This window comes from Melanotaenia boesemani, chromosome 14, assembly GCF_017639745.1.
Source record: "Melanotaenia boesemani isolate fMelBoe1 chromosome 14, fMelBoe1.pri, whole genome shotgun sequence".
In the NCBI taxonomy this organism is placed as follows: Eukaryota; Metazoa; Chordata; class Actinopteri; order Atheriniformes; family Melanotaeniidae; genus Melanotaenia; species Melanotaenia boesemani.
In genome coordinates, this window is record NC_055695.1 from 24870807 (window position 1) to 24896004 (window position 25198).

The following is a 25198-nucleotide window of genomic DNA, read 5'->3' on the forward strand; positions in this document are numbered from 1 at the left end:
TTGATTGTTTCAGTCAGCTGATGGCAGGGGTGTGTGGTTTCATATCTGCGTGTCCCACCATCCTTATTGCGTGCACACAAATGGTCACAGCATAGAAAGTACTTATTGACAGAGCTGTGGTTCGTTTCACTGTCATTTTGAGCCTCCTACATAACAAACAAGATTGCTGGCATTTCATTGTTGCATCTACAAATGTCAAACTGATGATTGTCCCATGACTCACACAGCTTTGCGTGTTTGGCTGTTGCTTTCTTCGCTGCCTTTTCATCAAAATTTTAAAACAGGATTTTTTAACTCTTTTGGGATAATAATAGAGAAAGGATAGCATTATGGTTGCTATGTTGTTATGAAAGTATCTTGAACACTAAACACTGCAGTATATAACAGTGAGTTTAGATTTTTTTTTTAAATATTCACTTCACTATGATTCATGAAGTTGTATATATTATAATTCCAAAATATATACATTGAGGCATTTGCTAATAAATATCAGTAAAGTGTTGAGTGTGATAGATCGTCCTCCTGTGGGAAAATTTTATGGGAAAACAAAAACTAAAGATGTGCTGAAAGGGCAGAGAGAAGAGAGGGCAGGGGTGGGAAACATGGGGGATCGAGCTTTAGAGACTGGGAGTGAATAATAATAACAGTGTCAAGAGATGACATAAATATACAGTTGGGCTGGCGAGGTCATTCGAGGTGTCACTTTGTTTGTGTGTAAGAGTGGGTGTGCAGGGTAAGTGGGAGGCCGTGGTGGTTTCTTTCCTGGCCTTGGAAAATCAGCCAACCTGGCAATGTGTAGGAGGGGAAAGCCCTGGGCCTGGGCTGTGGCCTAAGCCTGGCCTGGCCTAGCGGGGGCCTCAAATTTTAGCCACACACTTGAGGCAGGTTATTGAGTTTAACAGGATGTGGCTCAGGACTTTACACAGTGCCTCTTACCTAAAGTTTGTGCTTCTGATTGGAGACATTTGTAGCAAGGATTTATGCTAAAAGCAGGAATAGAAAATCATTTTTAAATTATATACACTACCGTTCAAAAGTTTGGGGTCACTTCCCTATTGAATCCCATGGCAAAGTGACCCCAAACTATATATATATATAGATGTGATTGTTATTGTTTTTTTTTTTTTAAATGTGCTTGAGAGGAGTTTTATGTAATGTTTTTCAAGTTTTTTCTTTACAAGGCTAGAGCCGCATTAACAAAGAGAATGTGAGAATGATGGTTTATAAAACTTACTAAGAGATATGGCTACACTTCCTTGTATGGTAGTGCCTAAGTTTATCAAAGAGAGTCTGTCAAATCCAGGATCAGTGCAGTCATTGTATCCGAAACAGCTGTTCCTTACTTCTCCCGTGGCAACCGTTAAAGGAGCATGAGTAGTTCTTCCTACAGTTTTGTGTTTGCTCATGAATTTTGTCGCAGAAGGATATGTGTCAGTGTTAAGAGTAGTCATCCATCACACAACAAATGCAACAACTTCTACAATGAAACTGTTGATGAGTCTTAGTTTTGCTTTGTGATTAATGTTTTTGAAGTACATCTTTCCATTTCTGATCCTTAGAGCTGATATGTGCACCTTCAACCCACAGCCGCCCAGTAACTCTGCAGCTTTGCACGCATATTGGGAGCTGCAGCTTATTGTAGCTCTTTTATTTATTTTTTTCCCCCTGCTGCCTCATCAGCTGGCAGACAACTGTCATTATCCAGACTCTCAAACACAATTTTCTGCTTCTGTGGATACATGATGTTTAGTGTTTGCATGCGTGTGCCGAATCTCTTCACGCTATGAGTGCAAGATTGTTCAGGTCGGGCCACGTTGTAGACTAGCGGCCAACAGAAAGGGAATAAGTGGAAGATCCGGTGCTGGCTTCAGAATTCAGAGCAGAGGAGAACATGAAGTGAAAGAGGAACAAGTAAAAAGGTGAAAGAACAGGACAGTGGACAAGTGACAGGAAAAAAAAAAAAAAAACGTTTCCATGGGCTTTTACATGCTCTTCCTTGCACATAAAATTTACACGCAAAAGCTCAGTTTTTTCCTGTTCCTATTAAAAGACAAAACAAACAAAGCCTTCAAGAAGATTTAAAACCCTGAAAATAGTATGAAAAGAAACTGCACACATTTTAAGAAATGTAATTTGTTTCACAGCAAGAAAAAACTGTGAGCAAGACAGAGGCAGGATTAATAATATGAGTGTGAGGCTGTGTGTTGTGGAAGGAGCCAGATTAGCATCAGAGCAGTTGGAATTCAAGCCTTATCTCCGCTTGGCAGGACCCTCTCACAGGAGCAGTAGATGAAGTAGCCCTGGGTACGGCCCTGAAGCGGGAGAAACACTGCTGCCTCTGTTACGCTTGGCTTAACAACTCGATTAGCATGATGCTGACGTTCGACACGTCTTGGTTAGCACCAACAAAACTGCTGCGGTTCTCTGTTTCTTCTGTGTTATGTTGGTTGTCTTAATAACACCAGTGCATTAGCACAGTATGCTCTGTTAGCTGATGCATGTTTATTGAACAGTCACACAGAAACACTTGAGCTTAAACTGACTTATTTTGATGCAGCATATTAAAATAATGAAGATTTGTATTTTAATCTTGGCTTCCATTTAAAAGGAAATAACCAGAATTTGTTTTTATTTTTGTTGGATCAGATCTATTTTGATTACATTTTATGAAAGATTGAGCTCAGCTGCTGTCTTGTTCTATATTTTCCATGGTGAAAAAAAAACATGTGTCTGTGTTTACCTGCATGATTCTGCAATTATACGTCCATGGAATGATGCCTGCTGGTGTCATGGTGCCCCTTTTCCAAGCCCTGTTTACTCACCCATCCTCACTCAGAAGAGCCAAGGAAAGAGAGTGCTGGGCAAAGAATGACGTATGCAGACATGCGAATGGCTGGTAATAAACAAAACAAAATTAAAACGGAGGTAGAAGGTGTCAGGGTTTGTGTGTGTGTCACTCTCCATCATCCCTTCTGTAATCGCACAGAAGCTTGTTGTTCCGCTTAGTTATCTGCAGGGCAACTTTGTAGAGCTTTCCTGCAGCTCTTGTGCCTGATCCTGCCTTCAAGGAAAACACCCAGAAGAGAAAAGAGAATTGTAGTGAGAGAGCTAAAGAGCAAGTTGCAATCATAGTGGGATAATAATTGCCAGAAAAAAAACAAATATGAGCTGTTCGGAGCATCCTTTTCCCAATACACACAGCCATCCAAATGTCGTTGTCAGCATGGTTCATTGTCTATATCATCAAAGAGCAAAAACAAAATATGCATGTATGTGGTAGTACACACATCTCTGAGATGGTTTAGGTCTGCCTGCTCTTTTTTTATCCTCATAGTGTCCCATTCTCGAATGATGTTGTCATGTTGACACTGGAAGCTCTAAGTCTTATCCTCTCATGCCAGTGAAACATTTTAAGTTAAACTGTGAGTAATGGCAAGCAGGCAGCTATGACAGAAAGCTCAGCTTCTCAGCATTAATCAGTAGCAGCAAATTAAGACTGAGTCAGTGTCACAGCTCGGTATTATCTGTTTCTAGACATTTGCTTTCTTTGCTTTGCTTTCACAGCAACATGCTACCCATTTTATAAGTCATCTTTAGTAACAGATGTATCGTGCTCACTTGTAGCTTTATAGTATTATTGTCTGAAAAAAAGTGTAACTGTAGACAACTGATTTATTATCTTTTCTTTAAGCCCATGGATGAACAAAACTGTATAAATGTATGATTTTTAAGTAAAATGTATAAAATCATGTCTGTATACTAAGCACGTCCTTCACTTGCAGCCATTTAGCTTCATTTAACAAAATAACTTTAAACAAATTCATTTGAAGCTCATCAAAAGACACTGTTTGTTTGTGCAGTTGTAAACTTTAGCTGTATATGAGTGATTATGAACCTGAGCAATACCTCTCAATCTCCCAGGGCTGGTTTCCAGTCTAACTGCTGGAAACCAGCCCTGCTCCCAATAGACCACAAACACACTCAGTAAAATCAAATATAATTTATTAATGCACATAGTTAGATTTTCTTACTTTTATAATTCTTATATATTAGCAACAAGTAGGTTTCTGAGGGAACCTGTGTGGAGTTTGCATGTTCTCTCCGTGTATGCATGGGTTCTCTCCCAGCTTCCTCGCACAGTCCAAAGACATGCATGTTTGGCTGATCTGAGTCTCTAGATTCTCTATCAGAGTGACTGTAAGTCAGATTGAATGTTTGTCTCTCTGTGTTGGTTCTGTGATGGACCAGGAACAGCCCCAGCCCCCTCACAACCCCACATTTGATTAATTCATTATCTCATTAAAAGAAACTTTGTTTTGTCAAGATAAAGTTATAAGTTATTCACGAGAAAACAATGTTTTAAAAAAAACGTGAACACAACTGCTCTCAGCTTCTGTGCAAATTTCTCTTCAAATTCTTGCTGAGGAGAAGATAATCCTCATCATCTTTGTGTTTTTTTCTCACTGCAACTCAAGTTTGGTTTTTTTTTATGAGATTACAGGAAGTAATGCATTGCTGCCTGATTGCTCCCTGGGGCACAGTAATGTCAGTAGTGTGCTGTAGTGTGTGATTGGTAATCTTTTTCAAACTATTTAGAGCATGCATGCATGATATTGTGCAGAAAATCGTACATGAACATGTGATAACCCCTAATTTTTTTTTTATATATACCCTCTAATTTCTGTTGCACTGAACCTAACATACATACATCAGACATTTCTTATCAGCTAGATTTCTTATCAGTGTGATATAATTGTGCTTTCTAAAATGTGGAGTCATGCCTCTGAAATGTAAATCTGCTGAATTAGCAAGTTAAACTCTTTTTGGCTTCATGGTCCTCTGGAGGGTGTATAGGAATGTGGGGGTGTGAGAATCTCTACATATGGCTCAGCATACAGAAATACACTCGCATACACTCACTTTCATGGACCACACTCACCCACACAATAAAATGAATTTCCAAAAGCAGCTTCGGCTCTGTTTAGTTTGCCGTTGTCTACTGTGTATGACCCCCATTACTCAATCTTTACCCCCCCCACACATCCATGTTTGTAAGTCTCTTGGGGCCCAGGGGTGCCTGTGAGAGGCTAGTTAAAGGACATGGCATGCTAATGGCTTGGAAAAGGATATGAATAGAGGGGCGACTGGAAGGCAGCCATAGCTGAAATGACACACACAACCAGTCTTATTTTGACTGCGTCTTGCTTTCTATTTCACATGCTCATTCTCACACATCTGTTTGTGATTAGTTTTTGTTTGGGCTCCTTGTGTTACTCCGAAAAGAGAACAATAATGAATGTGGCACATTTATTGTCGAGGTTTCACTCCAACGCATACTCATTGCACTTTTTATTTTACAGGTTATACACATAAATATTGCTGCATGACATCTAATAAAGGATGCATGAGCAAAGATTTCTGATCTTTATTTTAACACACTTTGAACACAGCTCTGTCCCTTTGATTTGATTTCAGGATTCTTCTTCTGCAACTTGCACAGTATTTGAGAAGTTAGAATTAAAGCATCTCCTCTGTCTCTGTTTTCAGGATCTGTCTTACATCGATGACTTCTCCGGGAACTCGCTGTTCTCCTCACCGGCTGACTCGCTATCAGAGTATGCCGATACCCAGTCCTTCATCAGCACAGACAACCTGGACACAGTGCCCACGCTCTGGGATATCAACACTAGTAACACCACCACACCAGCACAGAGCAGCTTAGAGGTCAGTAGCAATCACTCACACACGCATCTCATTAATCCTCCTATCCACATGTGAGCAGTATACCTTCACCAAAAATGAATGAAGTATCCTGGATGTAAATCTGGATCAACAACATATTAACCCCCGTTAACAAGCAAGCAAGCAGCTATACCAACGGATAACCTTCTTGGCAGATTTAATATTTAGACCATGAAACAATAATAGCACTACAGTATCAATATGTCTTAACAGGGCCTCAGTGCCTTTTTTCATGGTCACCAAGTCAGTTATCCTCAGAAAGCAACTTCGTTAAATCTTGTTCCTGTGTGCCTGCTCACATTGCTGTTGAGCCCTCACTGCATTAGATGGGTCCAAGCACATCTTTTTGATAATGATCAAGTATATTTATTTCTCCTGCTTTCTGAAAGCCTTTTATGTTTTCCTTTTCATTCTGCCCTCATTTCATCTATTATGTTTCCCAGACACACAGCTTTATCTGTTGCTGGCTTTTCACCGCCAGAAGACAAATTACATTTTGCTGATTGCCGCTCTATAAGAAATCCATGAAGTGCCCACACACATCTAAAGACAAACACACACACAGTGATTGCGCAGGAGTTTTTTTTGTTTTTTTGTTTTGTTTTGTTTTTTTTGTTTTTTTGTTTTGTTTTTGTTTTTGTTTTTTTGTTTTTTTGTTTTTCATTTTTCTAATGCATTTGGCCCAGTGTTTATTTGAGTTTGTATTTCTTTATTTTATGTTTTGTTGACAGCAGAATGGCACCAGCAGGTTTCAAGGCTTGGCCAGTTTGGATGATATAAGCGCTATTATCAGCACTCCACCTTTAGGAGGACTCCAGGTAGCCCACCGTGACCTCTCCAACCTGATGTTAAAATGAAACCAAACTAAACCATATGATCTCATCCATTATAAATTATGTATTATCTATCACAAATACTGTATCTATATATTTTTTTACACATAAATGTAATGTGCCATTAATCTGGGGATTATATTTTAGCATTTTAACCCATCACTACATGAAGTTAGTAAAATATTCTCCTGTCTGTCATTAAACAGATCCCTTGTATTTCCATTTTCTCAAAACATGAAAAGACTAACAACTAGTTAGAAGTTAAATGAATTACATTGTTAAAGACGCCTTGGTGTTTCAGGCTCAAAGAACCCAGCCACCACCAGAAGAGGAAGATGATGCTGAGGAGGAGGAGACGGAGGAACTTGGACATGTTGACACATATGCTGAGTACAAACCCTCCAAATGTATGCTACCAAACAGAATATTAACACCTACACACCCATTATTTCATTAGCTTTTTTCCTTGCTATCCTTTGCAGTTTAATGTAAACTTTTTATTTTTTCTTCTCTTTAGCCACTATAGGAATTTCTCATCCAGACATAGTGGTGGAAACAAATACGTTATCCAGTGTCCCCCCACCTGACATCACATACACTCTATCTATCCATGAATCAACTATTAACAGCGGCATGCTGTCTGCTCTGCAGCTCGAGGCTGTCATCTATGCCTGCCAGGTACAGATAGCAGCACACAAAATATAAAGAATTTATTCATTTTAGAAGTCGCCATGATTAATACTGTGGTTTTTGTGGTCATTGTTCATGCATTTGCTTCAGCAACACGAGGTAATTCTTCAGAACAACCAGAGGGCAGGCTTCTTGATCGGCGATGGGGCAGGCGTCGGGAAGGGGCGCACTGTGGCAGGAATCATCTTAGAGAACTACCTTAAGGGGAGGAAGAAAGCACTGTGGTAAGAATGATTTGCTCCTCAAGGAAGCACCAAATAGCTAGTTAGAAATACATTGTAGGCTTGATTATACATGCAAGAGCTTGTTTGTACAAAAGTGGCCTAAATTTGTGATGTCCCGGTTTCCACCCTCAGGTTCAGCATATCCAATGACCTGAAATTTGATGCAGAGAGAGATCTCAAAGACATAAATGCACTGAATATTCCTGTGCATGCCTTAAACAAGGTGAGTCCATGGGAATTACTCATAATCTGTCTTTTTTTGGCTAATATGTACTATCTGAGCAGAAGATTAAAGAAAGCTGGTTTCTGTATGTTTTTCATGTAATGGTAGATAAAGTATGGAGACACAGCTACCTCAGAAGGAGTCCTGTTTGCAACTTATTCAGCGCTGATTGGAGAGAGCCAGGCGGGAGGGCAGCACCGGACGAGAATTAAACAAATCCTGGACTGGTGCAAACCAGACTTTGATGGAGTTGTATCCTTTTGTTTTAATGCTCAAACCAGCAATCAGTGTCCTGCTCAAAGTACTGTCATGCTGTGATCTTAGCAACCTAATATCCAACAGTGTTGTAGTATTTGTTGTTTGGCCTTGACCTCTCACCACTATAGATTATTTTTGATGAATGCCACAAAGCCAAGAATGCCACATCTACAAAGATGGGCAAGGCAGTGCTTGACCTGCAAAGCAAGCTGCCACGGGCCAGAGTGGTGTATGCCAGTGCCACAGGTAGACTGACGAGCACGTAAACACACTCTGATGGAAGTAAGATATACAGCAGATGATTTGAAAATATACATTTCTGTCATCTCCTCCAGGTGCCTCTGAGCCAAAGAACATGATCTATATGAGCCGCCTGGGAATATGGGGTGAGGGCACACCTTTCAGAGCCTTTGATGACTTCCTGCACGCCATTGAGAAAAGGTGAAACTTACCGGGAGGCACTTGTGTTCCCAAGAATTTTCAGTCTTTGAGAATTATACCTTGAGATTGTAAAATTTCTTACAATCAGCTTGTGGTTATGGCCGGTAGACCAATCATAGCATTATATGAATAATTAATATGCTGTTCACACACAGAGGTGTTGGGGCCATGGAGATAGTTGCCATGGACATGAAAGTGAGCGGGATGTATATTGCCAGACAGCTGAGCTTCTCAGGGGTTTCTTTCCGGATTGAGGAGATTGGTCTGGACAGTGATTTCAAACAGGTGTATAATGAAGCTGCCAAACTGGTGAGTTTCAAACCTCTTATGGAAGGAAACTAATTAGCTTTCGCTGTGGCTTTTTTGGCGTAAGGAAAAAAATCTTATCTTTGAATTAATGATTCACATCTGGAATTTTTTGTCTAGTGGGCGGAAGCGTTGAAAGTCTTCATGCACGCAGCCAACGAGCTGGGCCTGAGCAGCAGGAAGTCTCTGTGGGGGCAGTTCTGGTCTTCTCACCAACGCTTCTTCAAATATCTCTGTATCGCTGCCAAAGTCCGCTGCCTCGTGGAGCTGGCCAAGAAAGAGCTAGAGGCTGGAAAGGTCAGCACAGTACACCCTCGAACACCAGTGTGTCTAATCTACATGTTGTCATTATAAAGGATCCAAGCAAAAACTGAAACTCTAAATATGCTGTATATGTGGGGGAGGTTAGCCTAAGTTTACTTTAGGTGTCAAAAGTAGCCATCAAGTCATGATCCAGAGATGAGTCTTCATTTGAAAGTTTTTTCAAATAACTGAGTGTATGTGCAGGATTGTTAATGTGCTTGCGCTTTATCCCACCACAGTGCATTGTTATCGGGCTGCAGTCCACTGGAGAATCACGCACCAGAGAAGTCTTGGATGAGAATGACGGGCATCTTGACAGATTTGTTTCTGCAGCAGAGTGAGTGAAAATGAATATTTAGACTGCCAGTTAGTTTCTAGTTGACAAAAAACAGGAATATCTCTCTGATACCTTTGACCCAGTTTGGAAGGGCGATTGAAGGCTTGCGGGACATAATTGTCTCTGGGTTTCTTGCATTTAATTTAGTTCGATTAAACTGGCAAATAAAGAACCAATTTTAAGAGTCCTTACTACGTGCATTACTGTATATACAATTAGCTTTGTAGCTGAAGTTTATTCTCATTCAAACTAGGCAACCTCTCTGTAAGTAACAGCTACTTAATCAAATAATGAGTCATTCATGAAAAAGAAAAAAAGGAAGTGCTGACTGCCCTGAACTTAGATAACCTTCAGCTTCTTGCAGTAGTAGACATGTCTGAGAGTCTGAGTAAATTAGATCGCACAGCAACCTGTTCATCTCCCTGTCAACACATGACAACTATAATGAGGCCGAATCAGGAATACACAGTGTCTAACTGCCCCAACTGCCCTGTGTTGTCCTGATTGCTTTCTCTTTCTCTCCTTTTCCTCTCTCTAGAGGAGTATTTCATTCTCTTGTAATGAAGCATTTCCCATCAGAGAAACAGAGGAGAGAGAAGGCACCGGGAAATAAGAGGAGACGTAAGTGAGAAGGATGCACATGGCACAACATTGACTTAATAGGTTTTTTCTGTAATCTGTATGTAAAGATGCAGTAAGTTTTTTTTTGTTTGTTTTGAAACATGTCATGTTGTTTCTACCAATCAGGGAAGCCCAGAGGTCGCCAAACCAAGGTGCCCAAGCACACAGTGGACAGCGGCGGCGTGATCAACATCACTGATGACAGCAGCACCGACTCCGATGGCATGGACACAGACTCCAACTCCTCACCAGACTCCCTGCAAGACAACGATGACGTCATCTTTGTCAACCACACTAGCCTACAGTCAGGTGGGCATTTTCAACTCCATAGCTGACGCTGTAGCCTTGCACTCACCTTTGTTTTTAGGACTTGATGTGTGAAGGGTTATATGGTTAATGTGCTCCTCTATTTTGTATTCACAGCAAGGATAGAAGAGATGAAACAGGGCCTCCTCAACAAAATATCAGAACTGGGAAAAAAACTACCTCTCAATACATTGGATGTGCTCATTGATTTGTTTGGAGGACCAGATAAAGTCTCTGAGGTACAAGCTATAGACTAAGCTAAAAAAAAAAATCCCCACATAGCACCTTCTATGAGTAATTACCGGTGGGATGTTTTGTTTTGTTCTCAGTGTCTCTTTTCAAGAACATGTTGGGGTTTTTTTTTTCTTCTTTTTCTTGTAGATGACTGGTCGCAAAGGTCGTGTAGTGCGACGTCCAGATGGCAGCGTGCGTTACGAGTCACGAGCTGAGCAAGGTCTCACAATAGACCACATCAACATCAAGGAGAAGGATCGGTTCATGAGTGGAGAGAAGGTCAGCTATAAGAATTCAACAGATCTTTCAAAATATAATCATTGTATTTTGTTTTTGTTTTTTTACTGGATTTGCTGCATGCATCAGTTTCTGAAAACAAGGTGTTGCTTTAAGGAAATTGTGCAATAAGATCTCCATTAAAAGCTATTCCTGTTGTTTGCAGTTGGTGGCCATCATCTCAGAGGCAGCCAGCTCTGGGATTTCCCTTCAGGCAGACAAGCGGGTGAAAAACCAGAGACGCCGGGTCCACATGACCCTGGAGCTGCCTTGGAGTGCAGACAGGGCTATTCAGCAGTTTGGTAAGTCAGGAAATGTAACCTTAAAATAGACCTTGAAAGTCAAATAGTCAAAAATAAACTGGAATTTTTCTATTTGTTTAAAGGAAATATAATACTTTGTTGATAAAATGCTTGACTTTTTAAGCTTCTTTAGTTCATAGCAGTAATTGTTGTTTGATTATTACATGCACTTTGTAACTGTGTTTACCAATGTGTGTAATAGTGACCAGCTGTCTTGACAGATGATGTAACAGATTGACAGATGTGCCAGGCCAGTTTTGTGATCTTCTGTCTGATTTGTGACAGGCAGCCACATTGCGATCAAAGGGTATTAGTGATGTAGAAGAAGAAATTGAAAAAATCTGCTTGAAGGAAACAAATCCCATTTTTTTTAAAGCTGATACAATTTCCTGAGATCTTAATGAAGGTCTGTGACCTGATTTGGTCAAAATTCTCATGTCAGCAACATCTGCACACACCAAACTGATTACTTGTCTGGCAGTTTTATTCTCAAGTACAGTACCAGTCAAATGGGCACAACTACGCATTAAATTTGAAAGTGTCCAAACTTTCGACTGGTACTGCATTTACGTTTTTCACCTCTGCACAGACAGTTGGAACTGTTCTTATTTGAAGCATCATCTCATCTCAATTCAGTCATTGAACTGATTTGAGATTTGTTAGTTCAAATTAATTCAATTATAATTCCTCCATCACATATCATGTCCATAAACTCTGGGCTCCTTTTAATGGTTTAATCCTCTGTGTTTAAGAGGTTAATGTTAAGAGCTGCTGTGTATAGAATATATATATAGAGAGAGAGAGAATAGAAGTTATATAGTTATATATGTGACAGGTCAGCCACTGATGATTCATTTAGGACTTATGTTTTACTGATGTGAAAAATGTAATATTTAATTTATTCAATTAGGTGTTAGTTTTCCTATCGGCATATAAAACAATACTTAAAAACCTGGCAGAGAACTATTAGCTTATTTATTTCTAAGTCAAATTATTCATAAAAACCACTGTTGAGAATTTACTGTTAACAGTGAAGCATAAAGAAAAAGCTGAACATTTTTAGCATACTACTTTTGAGATACTAGTTGTATATAGATAAATAATGTGGAAAATATCATCATCTTGAAAATCTACAAAGTCCTTTTTACAATTTGTGTAATTCCAAACCTCAGGAAACCATTGCCTCACTTGTTGCCAAGAACATTTTTATTCATTAATTTTTCTGGGTAATTACACTTATTGAACAAGACAAAAAGACAAACATCAGGATATTGTCTTCATCTGTAAGAATGACTTCACTTTATAAATGGTCTCACTGATATCTTTCGGTTTTTTCTTCAGGTCGAACTCATCGGTCCAATCAGGTGACAGCGCCAGAGTACATCTTCCTCATCTCTGAGCTGGCTGGGGAGAGACGCTTTGCCTCCATTGTGGCAAAAAGACTAGAAAGCTTGGTAAATATAGTAGCTATGTGGATTCGTTTGTGTGGGTTGGTGCTTGTTCTTAGTGCACAATTATTTGTCCTACATTTCCTTCATTATTTATTTTTACATGAAGAATTGTATCTCAGGGGAGAGTAATTCCTTTTTTATGTTATTGTTTTATTAAGTTTGAGAAGCTGAAACAAGAAAGATCTCTGTTTTGCGTTCATTGATTGTAGCATTTGCGTTAGTGAAACTACCATCTCTTCCATCGCCCTGCCGTGACCCTCTACCCGTATTCTTCCTTGGGCTATTCCCTAGTTTTTAAGTCTTCTTACAGACTGTGTTTTGTTATTGGTTCTCTTGAAGTTTCTCCACAAATCTTAAGAGATTCTGGGTCTTTCCCCTCCCCAACTCAGCAATGGAAAACTGATGAAGCAAAGCCAAAGAGCTTCTCTAGAAGATTTATAAGGCTACAGTTATTTTCCATCATTATCGATGCATTTTTGCACACCAGTCAGTTATTTCCATAGTGACACAGCATGACTGTTGTTTTTGGGAAAGGGTGAGACGAGTGCGAGGGAATGGCGCTTCCAGGAAGTCAGTTCTGCATTTGCCAGCTCTGTGTGATAAATATTTATCAAGAATAGTTCACATCTCATCTGCCTGCCTGCTTGAACCCGATACAAGTACACACTAAAACAGTCCCTACATCCTAACAGCTGAATGCTCGCGTTGACGTGGCTTTGTTTACATTTTCCTTCACTTTCGAATCTTGCCTCCAAATTCACTTTTGTCTAACTGAGAGATAAGTCTTTGTTCATTTTGTTGTTGTAATGAAAGCAGGTTGGTTCAGGTTCACTTTGCCAATTTTAGATCAGCAGCAAACATCAGTGTGTTCGGCTGTATTGTTGTGAAAGTGCGGTGGGGGCTGTGAGCCTTATACTGGTCTTGTGTTAATCCACTCTGCAGGGTGCATTAACCCACGGAGACAGAAGAGCCACTGAATCCAGAGACCTGAGCAAGTACAATTTTGAAAACAAGGTGGGCAGTTTTAAGTAATGTTTTAATGTGAATTGTTTACATTTTGTTTCTGATTGTTAGTGTTCATTTATTCCAGTTTATTTATTTATTTTTTTACCTTTACAAATCCCCTTTCTTTTGCAGTATGGTAACAAGGCACTAGATAAAATCACCAAAGCTATTCTTGGCCACATAGACAACAAGGTGCCCCCTCCCAAAGGATACCCTGGGGGTGATGCCATGTTCTTTAGAGGTATGTTTGAGCTTCGGTTGTCTGCCAGTAAACACAGAACATCTTCCTCAGCTTTTAATTTCCTGTGCTCAATCAGCAAAACAACTTTGTTCTTTTTTTCTAAATTATTTAGACATGAAAGAGGGAATGAAGAATGTGGGCATCTTTTGTAATGAGCCTCGTCTTGGGATCAGCACTGAGAAAGGTAGGCTTCAGGCCAGAAGTATTTGAGATGCATAACGCAAACTTTGACCTTTAAGTTTCAGTGTTCAGTTTTCAACCCAAACTTGTGTGTCGTTTTTATGTCAGACTGCAGCATCACCAAGTTCCTGAATCGCATCCTGGGTCTGGAGGTCCACATGCAGAACTCTCTCTTCCAGTACTTCATTGATAACTTTGACTACCTGATTGAGAAAGACAAGAAGGAGGGCAAATATGACATGGGAATACTAGGTATGATCATCATTGATTGCTATTAGAAGTTTTTTCTTGAAGATTGTGTTGGTATGATCATTTTTATTATCATTATTTAAAGGTGATTTCTTTTCATCTTTTTGTTCCCTTGCCTCTGCCAGATCTTGCTCCGGGTAATGATGAGATTTATGAGGAAAAGCAGGAAACTTTCCTGACACCTGGAAATCCTCAGGATGGACAGGTTGTTCTTTATAAGGTAGGCACCACATACCCTCATGTTTAGTGCATCAGTTAGTGCTCTTGAAATATGGTACATGTCATATTGCTTGAGTTGTGAGACTCCTGTTGTTAGCCCATCATTGTGGCATCCTACAATAAGTTCACCAGAAGGTCAGGCCTTTTTATGAAAAAGACATGGCAAATAAAATGCAGGTAAAATGGTGGTCATCTTACACAAGGAGAAGGGGGTGATATTGCTTCAAAACAGGGATAGCGGCTGGTGGTTGTCTTAAACTCTTGAACTTCTACCAGAATTCACAATGTTTTTATGCTTGCTGAGAAAGTTTGTGGAACCTGATATTCAGTCAAAGTGATTCTTATGTAAAATCCAGCAGAACCTGTTAGGCCGTAAAAGGTTTCATTTTCATTTAAAGCTAAGCCACCTTGAAATGCTGAAAAAACCAACATTTCATCAAGATTTTCTTGCAAACTTGCTTTCCATATAGTTTTTTGCATTTAAATTGAGCTTGTTCTGAAACATACATTTGCTCCAACATTATAGTCAACACTCTCACTGGTGCCTCAAGTGTCTCCCTCTGCAGTATGAGAGTTTTGATTGATGTCACTTTGCCTGCAGTAAGACTATGATTATACAGGCTTAGCCTGGGGCTGTAGAGCCTGTGTAGATAGTAGTTGAAGGTGGGAAAAGAATAATTACCTCTATCATCTGCTATTAGCTGCAGGCTAACGTACGCTTGACATTTCAAAGTTGGTTGTCAGACTTAATCCTGCACAGGAGGACCACTTCAGTGCGCTGGGTACAGGCATAAATGTATTTTTATTTCTATACATGTATATAAGTAGTCATTTGAAACAGGAGAAGAAATACATAAAATAATAAACCAAGTCAGACAAGTTTATATGTTCCAAAGTTGATTTGTCAAGACATGTCTTAGATCACACTTGAATTTTCTTTAAAAAGGTACCAAGCTTCATGCCAGCAGTGAGAGCATGTTTGGCTTCCTCTCTGACAGCACATGCTTCAGTCTCTGATCTTTTTGCCCTGCAGATCAGCGTGGACAGAGGAATGCCCTGGGATGAGGCCTACAGTAGGTCACAGAAGCTTAGTGGTCCCGATGAGGGATTCTATCTTTCCCAGAAGGTGAGTCCATGTAACTAATTCAGTCTGGGTTTTACTAAATGAATTCCTGTAAGTATCAGTTTTAATAATTCATGTCTGTGGAAAGGGTTTTCCCCGTAATGTAAACTATCAAAATCTCTGTGTGTTTTCTTCATAGCTGCGAGGTAACAGCCCATGTGTGCTGCTAGCTGAACAAGGAAGAGGCAAAAACTTCATTGTCTACAAGCCCAACATTGGCAAGCAGACCCACCCTGAGAGCCTCGACAACCTGCTGCAACGTTACCGGAAGGTAGTAGCTTGACTGACTCTTGATCAACCCGTTCGTTTAAAATTCTGTGTATATCCATGCCTGTATGGCTCCCACACAGGAGAAGACAAAGAAAACATTCATCTCCTCTTAATGTTTGTGTTCTACTGCCATATCTTTGCTTGCTTCAGTGGAAACAAACATTGGCTTTTCTTGATAATAACTTTGTTTTCTTAGTAATGCTGAATTTAGGGAGGGATTGACAGAAGAGAAAGTTTTTCATTTGTTCGTTTTCCAAACCGATATCTTGCTCTGAGGCTGCTGTTTGAGGTACAAGTACTCATAATGCATAAATTATTAAATGGAGTGTACTGCCCCCTTGTGAACATTCATGCTTTGTAACAAGAATGTCCACAAGGCTGTGAGCAGTGTAAGTAAAATTAATGACTGTTAATTGTTGTCTTGTTTGTTGTTGTTGAAGCTACTTGTTCCTTTAACAGTGCAAACAACTGTGTGGTGTTCACTGAACTTTCATCTTAAGCCCACTAAACAAAAGAGCTGTTTCTGTCTTTTGACACAGTCAGTGGACATAAACAGGATAAAGCTAGATCATGACCTTTGGTCAGAAGTTACATTTTTATGGACAATATGAGGTCTCAGCTGATTATGTTGTGTGTATGATTTTCCAGGTAACTCCTGAGGAAGCCAATGAGATCTGGGAGAACCAGTTCACCTTCTCTTTCAAGAAGTGTAGTCACGCTAACTGGTAAGTAAAATCCTCAACATCCTTGAAGATTAATGGCTCAAGCTGCCAATCAGGCTGGTACTTATTCACATTCAGTCTGGGTGCTCTAACGGTCAGATGCCATTCCCAAGGATTTGTAGATCACCTGAGAGCAAGTCATGTAGAAAATTGCCTGTAAATCTCACATGTGCCTTCACCTGCAGATGACTAGTGAATTTGGTTTGCTGACAGCGTAACTGGTGAAATTTCCACAACGGGGTTTAGGAAAAAAAATAAAATGTAATTAAGAGCAGTTTTGTTGTACGCATAACTAATTTGTCTTCTACCACTGCCTGCCCCCCAGGAATGGAAAGTGTAAGAAGATTGAAGAAGGGCAGGAGTGTCTGCAGGGCATGCGCCTCCGTCAGTACCACATGTTGTGTGGAGCTTTGTTGCGGGTGTGGAAGCGGGTGTCCGACGTGGTGTCTGACATCACCAGCTCCAGCATCCTGCAGATCGTCCGCCTTAAAACTAAGCAGCACAATAAGCAAGTTGGTAAGAGCATCACACTTCAAGCACATTATGTATCAGTGTTTGAGGGGTTAATAAACATTTAAGGACTTAGTTAATAGATTATTTCCCCTCATTTCCCTCAGGCATCAAGATCCCAGAGAACTGCGTGGCACGTGTGCGTGAGGAGCTTCTGCAAATGGACGAGGAGGTGAAGAAGAGGCGAAAAGAGAAGGAGCGGCAGGAGCAGATGCGTAAAATAGAGCAGGAGAACAAGCACCTCCTGGCAAATCTGTTCAGTCAGAAACCCCTTCTCAACCAGTCCCTTGCTCAGACTCTTGGTCAGAGGCAGATGCATAAGCAGGAACTAAACCAATACACTCTACCGAGAACTCATATGGGGAACATCTCTCAGCTACAGGGAATGCAAGCCCAAAACCAGTCTGCCTTGCAGCAGTTCCCCCATAATTTGTCCATGCTGTCCTTACAGAGAAATCTCAGCCAAACCCAGCAAAACACCCACAACAGCTGGCCCAGCAATTCCACCTCCTCCACCAACAACAGCTCCCTGTCCAATACATTCGATTTCTCCCAGTTTTGCCCCCCGTCTTTTATATCCCCTTTTCAACAACCGACGAACCCGTCTCTTGAACTCCAGACTACGCAGTCCCCCAACTTGTCTTCCAAGAATTCCCTGGAAGAGATCTTGGACCTGACCATGAGCTCACCATCCCCCTCACCAGAAAACACAGAGGGTGGGCTGAGTCTGGACAACCTGACGGCCAACCACGTAAACTTTGTTGATAACTTTAATCTAGAGGCTCTGATTTCCCAGAGTGCTACGAACACCCAGCCAGCTGTACCAACACAACAGCCTCTGAGTCTTCATCAGCAGCAGCAGCAACACCTGCAGGCCTCGCAGCAGCAGAATCACAACCTGCTGGCCAATAACGACCACCATGACTTACTAGATTTATTTGCCTCACACCTGACTCCCCAGATGCCCACACAGAAAGCCAGCCCTTCGTCCTCTACCTCCTCCTGCTCTTCTACGTCCTCCACCTCTTCTGTATCAAACAACCTGGCCTCTTTCTTTCCCAGCCCGTCCTCCTCCTCCTCCTCTTCACTGTTTTCCAACTCTTCCTCTTGCTTCCCTTCGACCTATCACCTCCAACAGTCAGACTCTGCTTCGTTACCAAACGGCCACTGCAGCTCCGGCGCTCTAGACGTCCGTGAGGCTCTAAACAGCATGCTACAGGCCGGGCCAGACCGCAAGTCTGTCATCCGGTACCATCAACAAGACTAAGAGCTTAAACAGTCACAACTTGTACGAACTTTGGGTTTTTTTGTTTGTTTTTTTGGTGTTTTGACTTTAAAAAGTAGATTGCATCTTGTTTGCTGCTGTCTATATTTGCGACCTTGGACCTATTCCCTCTCCCCTCAGGGCCTTTAGTCAAGTCACTGCCTGTCCTGCGCTGGCCTAATCCTTCTATCCATCTGTAGCGTTCACCGGCTCATGGCTGTCGAGACGATGGCAGATTCGATCAGTATCAGATTTCTGCACCAAAGTGCGTCCTCCACGGTAAAGGCAGCTGTTCATTTTTTTTTTTTTTTTTAACAAAAAGGAAGTGGAAAAACTAAACATGCGATAAATGTCCAAACATCCGTTGAGATGTGGAAATCTCGCATAAACCTCCTGCTGCTGATTTTAACGAGGTAAGATCGGTGATGTTGCTGGAAGCTCGAAATGCCTTTCACCAGTTTGAACCACACCTACAGGCTCTGCTTTACTGTTACTTAGCTGTTCATTGCTGTTTGAAAAAAAAAAGAAGAAACAAGAGATAGTGCTGAACTGGAAGAAGAACGGAGAAAAAGACATGAAATCTTTTAACTGATTAGCCATGAAATGCCTCAGTTTTCGGTTTTCCTCAACGTGCTCCCTCTTGGATCTCTCCCTGCCTGTATGAACACTAGTGTGAGGAAAAAGAGAGAGGAAGAGCATTCTGCTGTTGCAAACAGTGCCTTCAGAGAAATCTATAAATGCAGTCTTTAAAGTTCATGTAGCCTAATGTATAGATTTGTACTCCTGAACAGTGGTTTTAATATTAATTTAATATGATATATTTGTATTTAACTTTTGGCCCCCTCAGTGAGTCAGTCGGTTAGTTTTATGTTGCATGATGCTGGTGTTGGGTTTCAGTAAGACGCCTCCATGTAGCCTGTAAATGCCTGCTAGATTGTTATGAAAACTGCCCTTTGGATCAGAATTAGAAAAAAAAACTTAATGTCAGGAAAATTCTTTTTAAGTTAGTAAAGATCGTAAAAGTGTTACAATGAAGATGCAATAAAATAAGAGGGAAGCGTGGTGGTTGAACAACCCAGTGGATGACATTGCACTCGGATGGCTGGTTAGCAGAAAGAGGGACGTAACAGCAAGCGCGGCACGTAAAAACTCACTGCAGAGGGGATGTCGTCCTGTGGCTAACGGCTGAATATGAGGGTTGTAAAACTGTTCAAACTGCCTGATGGGAAGCGGAGTATTTTCAAGCCGCCACATATCTGCAAAACACATAACACTACGCTCGCTAAGGCTGTTAGCTTCTCCATCCTTTTGCCCCGCAATCTCACATTTCACATGATGACAGACAGGAGAATATTCGTCTCTGTTGATGCACCCTGAGCGTGCTCTCCTCTTGATTTCTGCAGGTTTAGTAAGCTTGTCCTTTCTGTCCCCGTTCCCGAGGCTTAGTGGCATAGTTGGTTGTTTGGCAGAATTGATACCAATAAAATTAACCCCCCCACCTCTTTTATTTTTTTTTTTTTTTACATTTATAGACGTGACAATAACAGATTTGTGATGCGACTCCCGTTTTGATTTGGGGTGCCTCAGGAAAGTCTTGAGTCTTTTTGTGTGTGTGTCTGTTTGTATATGTGTCATTGGGAACTTCATCAATATCAGATTTTTTTAATACCAATGGTTAAGACAGAATATATTGTCTTTATCATGTTAAGTTCTGAAAAAGAGATCCCTGTTAGTTTTTAATAACTTAATTATGCCTTCTTTAATGCTGGGTTCCAGTGGAGTTCAACAGATTGCAACTATTTATCTAAATTTTGTCCATTTCAGCCTTGAAACACATGAGCTCATCACATTGAGTGTGTGATAGTACCTGTATTATCTGGCCATCTTTTTGTGAAAGCGATGCACTGGTTTGTGACAAAAAATGCCAGAAGTTCAAGTGATCAAAAAGCAATAAAATCATGTCATACATCAGTCGTGAAATGGAAATGCCTAAGCAATGTTTACGCTCAACAGGCAAAGCTTTGTGATTATCTTTGCATGGTTTCTTGTTTCTGTTGTGCTTCATTCTGAAATGCTTACAACTTTTTGTAAAATACATTTTGACAGAATGAGCGCGATGCGTTCTCAATGTTTTATTCATCGTTATATAAAAAGTTATTTATATTTAAGGGATATTTAGATTTTAGATACGTTATCATCTTGCTTAATATAATAGTTAACGACATGTTCAGTCAGGGACGTTACTCATTTTCAAGATTACTATAAAAACAAATTCTATTATAACCTGCCACCAAATAAGATTGCACTGTTCTGTACTGCTGTACAGTGTCTGGATTTATTCTGCTTTTCTTAGTTTTGCTTTGCTCTAGTAGAAACATTTCTCTGACTTGTAGACCTACGTCAGGCCTTCGGTTTGCAGAGATACCAAAGTGTTCCACAAACACCCCTGAAGTTACCGGCTCTAAGATACGAGACCTTTTATCAATCTCAGGAAGAAAACCTAAAAGAGGTGTAACATTGGGGCGTTACCAGAAATATATAATTTCCCCTTTTAACAGTGGTGAAACTAATGCGTACATGGTCTGTTTTTTGTTTCTTTTCTTTATGTTTTTTTCTTGACTATGTGCTGTGACCTTGCTGTATTTATATTTTAGACTTAATGTGATGGGTTTGTTGTTTGTCTTTGTGAAAATGTCAGTGATTCTAAATGTTTATGCCATCTTAGGGCAAAGATCAAAGGCTGTTTCTTTTTAAGAAGCATTATCTTTTCTTTGTTTTTTTATTTGCGCTGCAGCTCTCAGAACATTTTCATTCATGCAAACGCTGACAGACGTTGGCGTCGAGTCACACCTGGGTCATACTGTAATGTGCAATTGATCTATCCCTGCCTCCATCCCCCTCCCTCAGTGGAACAGATGGTTAAATTTAGGATTAGACAAACTCAATATTAGTCTTTTAGTTGCAAAATCTCCCCTCTGTAAGTTTCCCTTATCCGCTCATCTACTTTGCTTTTGATATTCCTCCTCGGCCACATTCCAAGACATCAGTCTGCAAACAGTTTTGCCTTTCATTTTGTATTTGTTTGCAAAAATACAGCTTTATGCATTTGAGGGATATGGATAGCAATTTCTGGAAAAATAAGCCTTTTTTTTCAAATGATTCTTTATTTGTGTAGTTAGGCCTTTAATCGTTTTTATTTTTTTGCACTAAGTATGGCATAATCCAGTTACTGTTCTCGTGTTGGTTATGATGAACAGTACAAGCTTGTTCCTGTTCCTTAATGGATTGCTCTGTGTATACTGTAACCATCTTTTCTTGTTTCTCCACCATTTGCATATTATATAAATGTTATCTCTTTGAAATAATTTATTGCTAACAAAAAAAAATGAAACAAAAAACATGCTACTGATTGTATGTATTTTTAAACAAAGCCTATTTTTTCTGTATAAAACAAAAACTGTGTTTAGCACTTTTATCCTGGGTTGTGCTTTTTGTTTTCTATATATTTATAATTTAGATCCAAATGTATATATTGTAAAATTTGTGCCTTTCAACTAATTCTTTAAAAAGGTTTTCTACTCATTAAAGGAAGGACTATATAAAAATGCAATCTTAACTTTGTAAACAAATAAAAAAAAAAGATTGCTGAAACTGAATCTTATTTGTTTGTCGTGGTTGTCGCTTGCAGGTTTGTTGTGGGTTCAGATAAGAAGAACCTGCATAAGTGCTGTCATTTTAAAGATTTTTAACAACAGCCTGGACAGGAATTACTCCATAAAGATTTATCCTCATGGTACTTTATTGTCTATTTTGGGAGAGATTTTATTTAAGTCCAATTCGATTAAAAACAATTAGAATTATATAATTTAAATTTAGCAAAGAAAGTTAAGAGAATCTTGCTCTGAATCTTTAATTCAATCACCTGCAAAAGGTGGAAGAAAGAAGAGACCACCGGCTGAACCTGCAATGTTAAGCTTCTTCAAAAAATAGAGGTTTTAAGCCAAATCATGAAGGCATGGGCAAACGAGACTAATGATTTAAAGAGACTACTCCCATTAGACCAAATATTACATTACCTACAAACAAAAGCTCTTCCCACTTTTTACCCGCACTGAGCCTGCAGTTATTTTTAAAACTGCTGTGCTGTCTGTTGTGCATGAGTTTAATAAATGAGCTCAAGTATCTGCCAGTGATGTGCAGCAGTATTACAGGCAATGTCACATATTTAGATGAGAAAAACTGAATGCACCTCCAGATCTAGACAGGAGGCGCTCTAAACCAGATTGTCTGTAAAGGGTTATGTTTTGTGCACTTCTTTTTTCATAACATTTTGTAGGTTATACATTTTTGCAGTGATTTTACAAAACAATTGAATATTGAGCACAAGGCTATTGTTTAAGTCCAACATCTTTGCACTGAACACATGAATGTACCTCCACCTTGGACAAAAATGTTATTAAGTACACAGATGACAGGACCATCAAAGGGGGTGATGCATCTTCTTCTTGGCATCTATGGAAATGATAATTATCTCTTACTTAACAAAGAACTATTGTTAATTTCAGGAGATAAGCCATCCTGCTTCAGCCAACCGTTAAGAGTTCAAGAAGCTGCATGTCGTCAGGATGCTGAAGAAGGTAGGACTTAATTGCCAGCCCCACATCAGAGTCTACAGAGGATGTTGAAAGTATCCCCACCGGTGGTATCACAATGTGGTATGTCTATATCACCCTGGCCAAGAGGAAGTCCCTGCAGCAAGTCATAAAAACTGCAGACAGGGTCATTGGCTCCAACCTCTCTTCCATAGACACCACCTAGTACTATCAGAGGTAAGCACAGAGCATCCTTAGGGACAAATATCCAGGTAATGCTCTGTGTCAGTGAGTGCATTCAAGTTACAACTTGAGACACCACAGGCCAGTGAGCATCAGCACACACAGGGCTCGACTCCACAACAGCTTTTTTCCAGCCACTATTAGACTAATGGCACAGGACAACAAAGAGGCAAGGAACTACCTCACTCCATAAATCACTTAACGCTAGACATAACAACAACAACAGCAACAACAAAAACAATAATAATAATAATAAGAAGAAGAAGAATATCAATAAAGAAAATTTAACAAATAAACTCATTAGGTGCAGTATTTTCCATACTGACTGTAGCTGCTCAGTTTTCCTGTAGCTGATTATCTAATGTCAATTCATAGAGTTGATTTGTTCATGCATTGTATTTTGTTTTTATCTTACTACTGTTTTGAGTCATATTGTGTTTCTTTTAAGAAATTTGTGACTTGGACAAATGCAAAAGAATTCAAATGTGCTTGTACTTACACTTATCTATGCAAGGACAAATAAACTCTATTTTATGCCATCGTATTCCATCTCAAGCTTTAAATATATAGTTTCCTTACTTTTTCTCTATTTTTTTTTTATTTTTGGTTATTATTTTTTCATGTATATTTTCTTTTAGATTAACCCATAAAGACCCAACCCATGAAAAAAATGGTAAGAAAAGTCCAAATTTTTTTTAAAATATGGGGTCTTTATTTGGCCCTTTAACAAAATGTAACAAAGAAAATTAACATTTTTGGGGGATATATCTACCATTTGTTACCATTTGATAGTTTAAAAATATTATAATGTGGTTTTCTGCTTCTGGGTATCTAATAATTCAGAAGACTGAAGAAGATTGTGTTCAACAGGATTCTAAACAAAGTTTATACCATAAATTGAAGCAAAATGTCTCAGAAACTGTATGTGACAAATATGTCACGTCGGGCTCTTATGGGTTAATCTTTAAAAACTACATTAAGTTAGTAAGTAAATAAATAAATAAATATTACTACGTTTTTGTTTTGACAGTTGCACAAAACAAATAGTCAAGCTTATTTAATTTTTTCCGACTAACGTATTTTGGGCCAAAGACATAGCTACCTTGTCAAAACCAAAACTGGGAGGAGGCTTTATGTAACAAAAGGTAACTTCCGGCAGATGCCGATTACCTTGCGTCATGACGTTATGAAACTCACCTGCACGCTCGTCAGTCAACGCCACGCCTCCTCCTTACCTGAGTTCAGGAAGATTTAAATAAAAGTCTTATAAGTGAGGAAACAGAGTGCAAAGCCAGAAACAGCGAGACTTTGGAAACGATATCTTTTGGAGATTTTTAACACGTTTTCAACGAAGCGACTAACTCAACTTAAAGCCCACGAAGAAGAAGCTAACAGGTACGTTAGCTTAACTTCTGTCGGTGTTTCCTGATTTTCAACAGTCAGTCAACATCAGGTTGCTGGAAAGAGACGTGGACCTGGAAAGATAGAGGTGTCATATCTTACTGCTCTCCACTACATTAATTTATTATTGTTATTATTATTATTATTTATTTCGATATTATTTTAGTTTTATTTATAGGCAAGACTCCTGTAACCTTAATTTAAAGCATTTAGCCACGTAGCTTAACAATTGACATGACTAACGGATTCATAGCTTATTTATGTTGTTTAGTTATATTTTAGCTATTTTAATTTCACGTCTCAATTGTGGCTGTTTTCTGTGTTTAAATTGGTTAAATTTAACATAATTTGTTAAGTGATTGATAATTTTGACGTGTATTTGATGAAGTTATCACTCAGCTGTGGCAGTTGGTGTGTTTGTTGGTTAGGTGGCAGCTGCAAGTTGAATTTTCTCTTCCTCACCTTACTGGTTCTGCCACACTTGCAAGTTTCTACCTGCCTGCTACATAGTTTCACAATAGTTTCGGCTGCATACCCAAACTACTGCGTCTTCCTCTCCATCTATCCAAACCATAGTATTTACTTATTAGTATTTATTTAAACTGATGATTAAGGTTGAATCTAAATCCATT

At 39.6% G+C, this 25198-nt stretch overlaps 1 protein-coding gene across 2 annotated transcripts in view; it reads left to right on the plus strand.

The window, feature by feature from the left end:
- The window catches only part of si:ch73-63e15.2 (protein strawberry notch homolog 2), a 59342-nt gene extending 37356 nt beyond the window's left edge, over positions 1 to 21986 (plus strand). The window contains exons 5-32 of one of the 2 annotated variants that reach the window (XM_042006107.1): positions 5548 to 5724; positions 6474 to 6560; positions 6877 to 6982; positions 7093 to 7253; positions 7356 to 7489; positions 7622 to 7712; positions 7821 to 7964; positions 8099 to 8216; positions 8306 to 8411; positions 8567 to 8720; positions 8838 to 9014; positions 9260 to 9357; positions 9896 to 9978; positions 10105 to 10287; positions 10402 to 10523; positions 10666 to 10797; positions 10961 to 11096; positions 12438 to 12550; positions 13490 to 13561; positions 13685 to 13793; positions 13906 to 13977; positions 14082 to 14225; positions 14348 to 14442; positions 15475 to 15567; positions 15704 to 15835; positions 16483 to 16559; positions 16882 to 17072; positions 17174 to 21986. In XM_042006107.1, the coding sequence (XP_041862041.1) occupies positions 5548 to 5724; positions 6474 to 6560; positions 6877 to 6982; positions 7093 to 7253; positions 7356 to 7489; positions 7622 to 7712; positions 7821 to 7964; positions 8099 to 8216; positions 8306 to 8411; positions 8567 to 8720; positions 8838 to 9014; positions 9260 to 9357; positions 9896 to 9978; positions 10105 to 10287; positions 10402 to 10523; positions 10666 to 10797; positions 10961 to 11096; positions 12438 to 12550; positions 13490 to 13561; positions 13685 to 13793; positions 13906 to 13977; positions 14082 to 14225; positions 14348 to 14442; positions 15475 to 15567; positions 15704 to 15835; positions 16483 to 16559; positions 16882 to 17072; positions 17174 to 18333 (4467 nt within the window). In that variant the 3' untranslated portion in view covers positions 18334 to 21986. The remainder of the gene's footprint in view (positions 1 to 5547; positions 5725 to 6473; positions 6561 to 6876; positions 6983 to 7092; positions 7254 to 7355; positions 7490 to 7621; positions 7713 to 7820; positions 7965 to 8098; positions 8217 to 8305; positions 8412 to 8566; positions 8721 to 8837; positions 9015 to 9259; positions 9358 to 9895; positions 9979 to 10104; positions 10288 to 10401; positions 10524 to 10665; positions 10798 to 10960; positions 11097 to 12437; positions 12551 to 13489; positions 13562 to 13684; positions 13794 to 13905; positions 13978 to 14081; positions 14226 to 14347; positions 14443 to 15474; positions 15568 to 15703; positions 15836 to 16482; positions 16560 to 16881; positions 17073 to 17173) is intronic. The other variant, XM_042006108.1, reaches the window with a different exon arrangement.
- The last annotated feature ends 3212 nt before the right edge of the window (positions 21987 to 25198 follow it).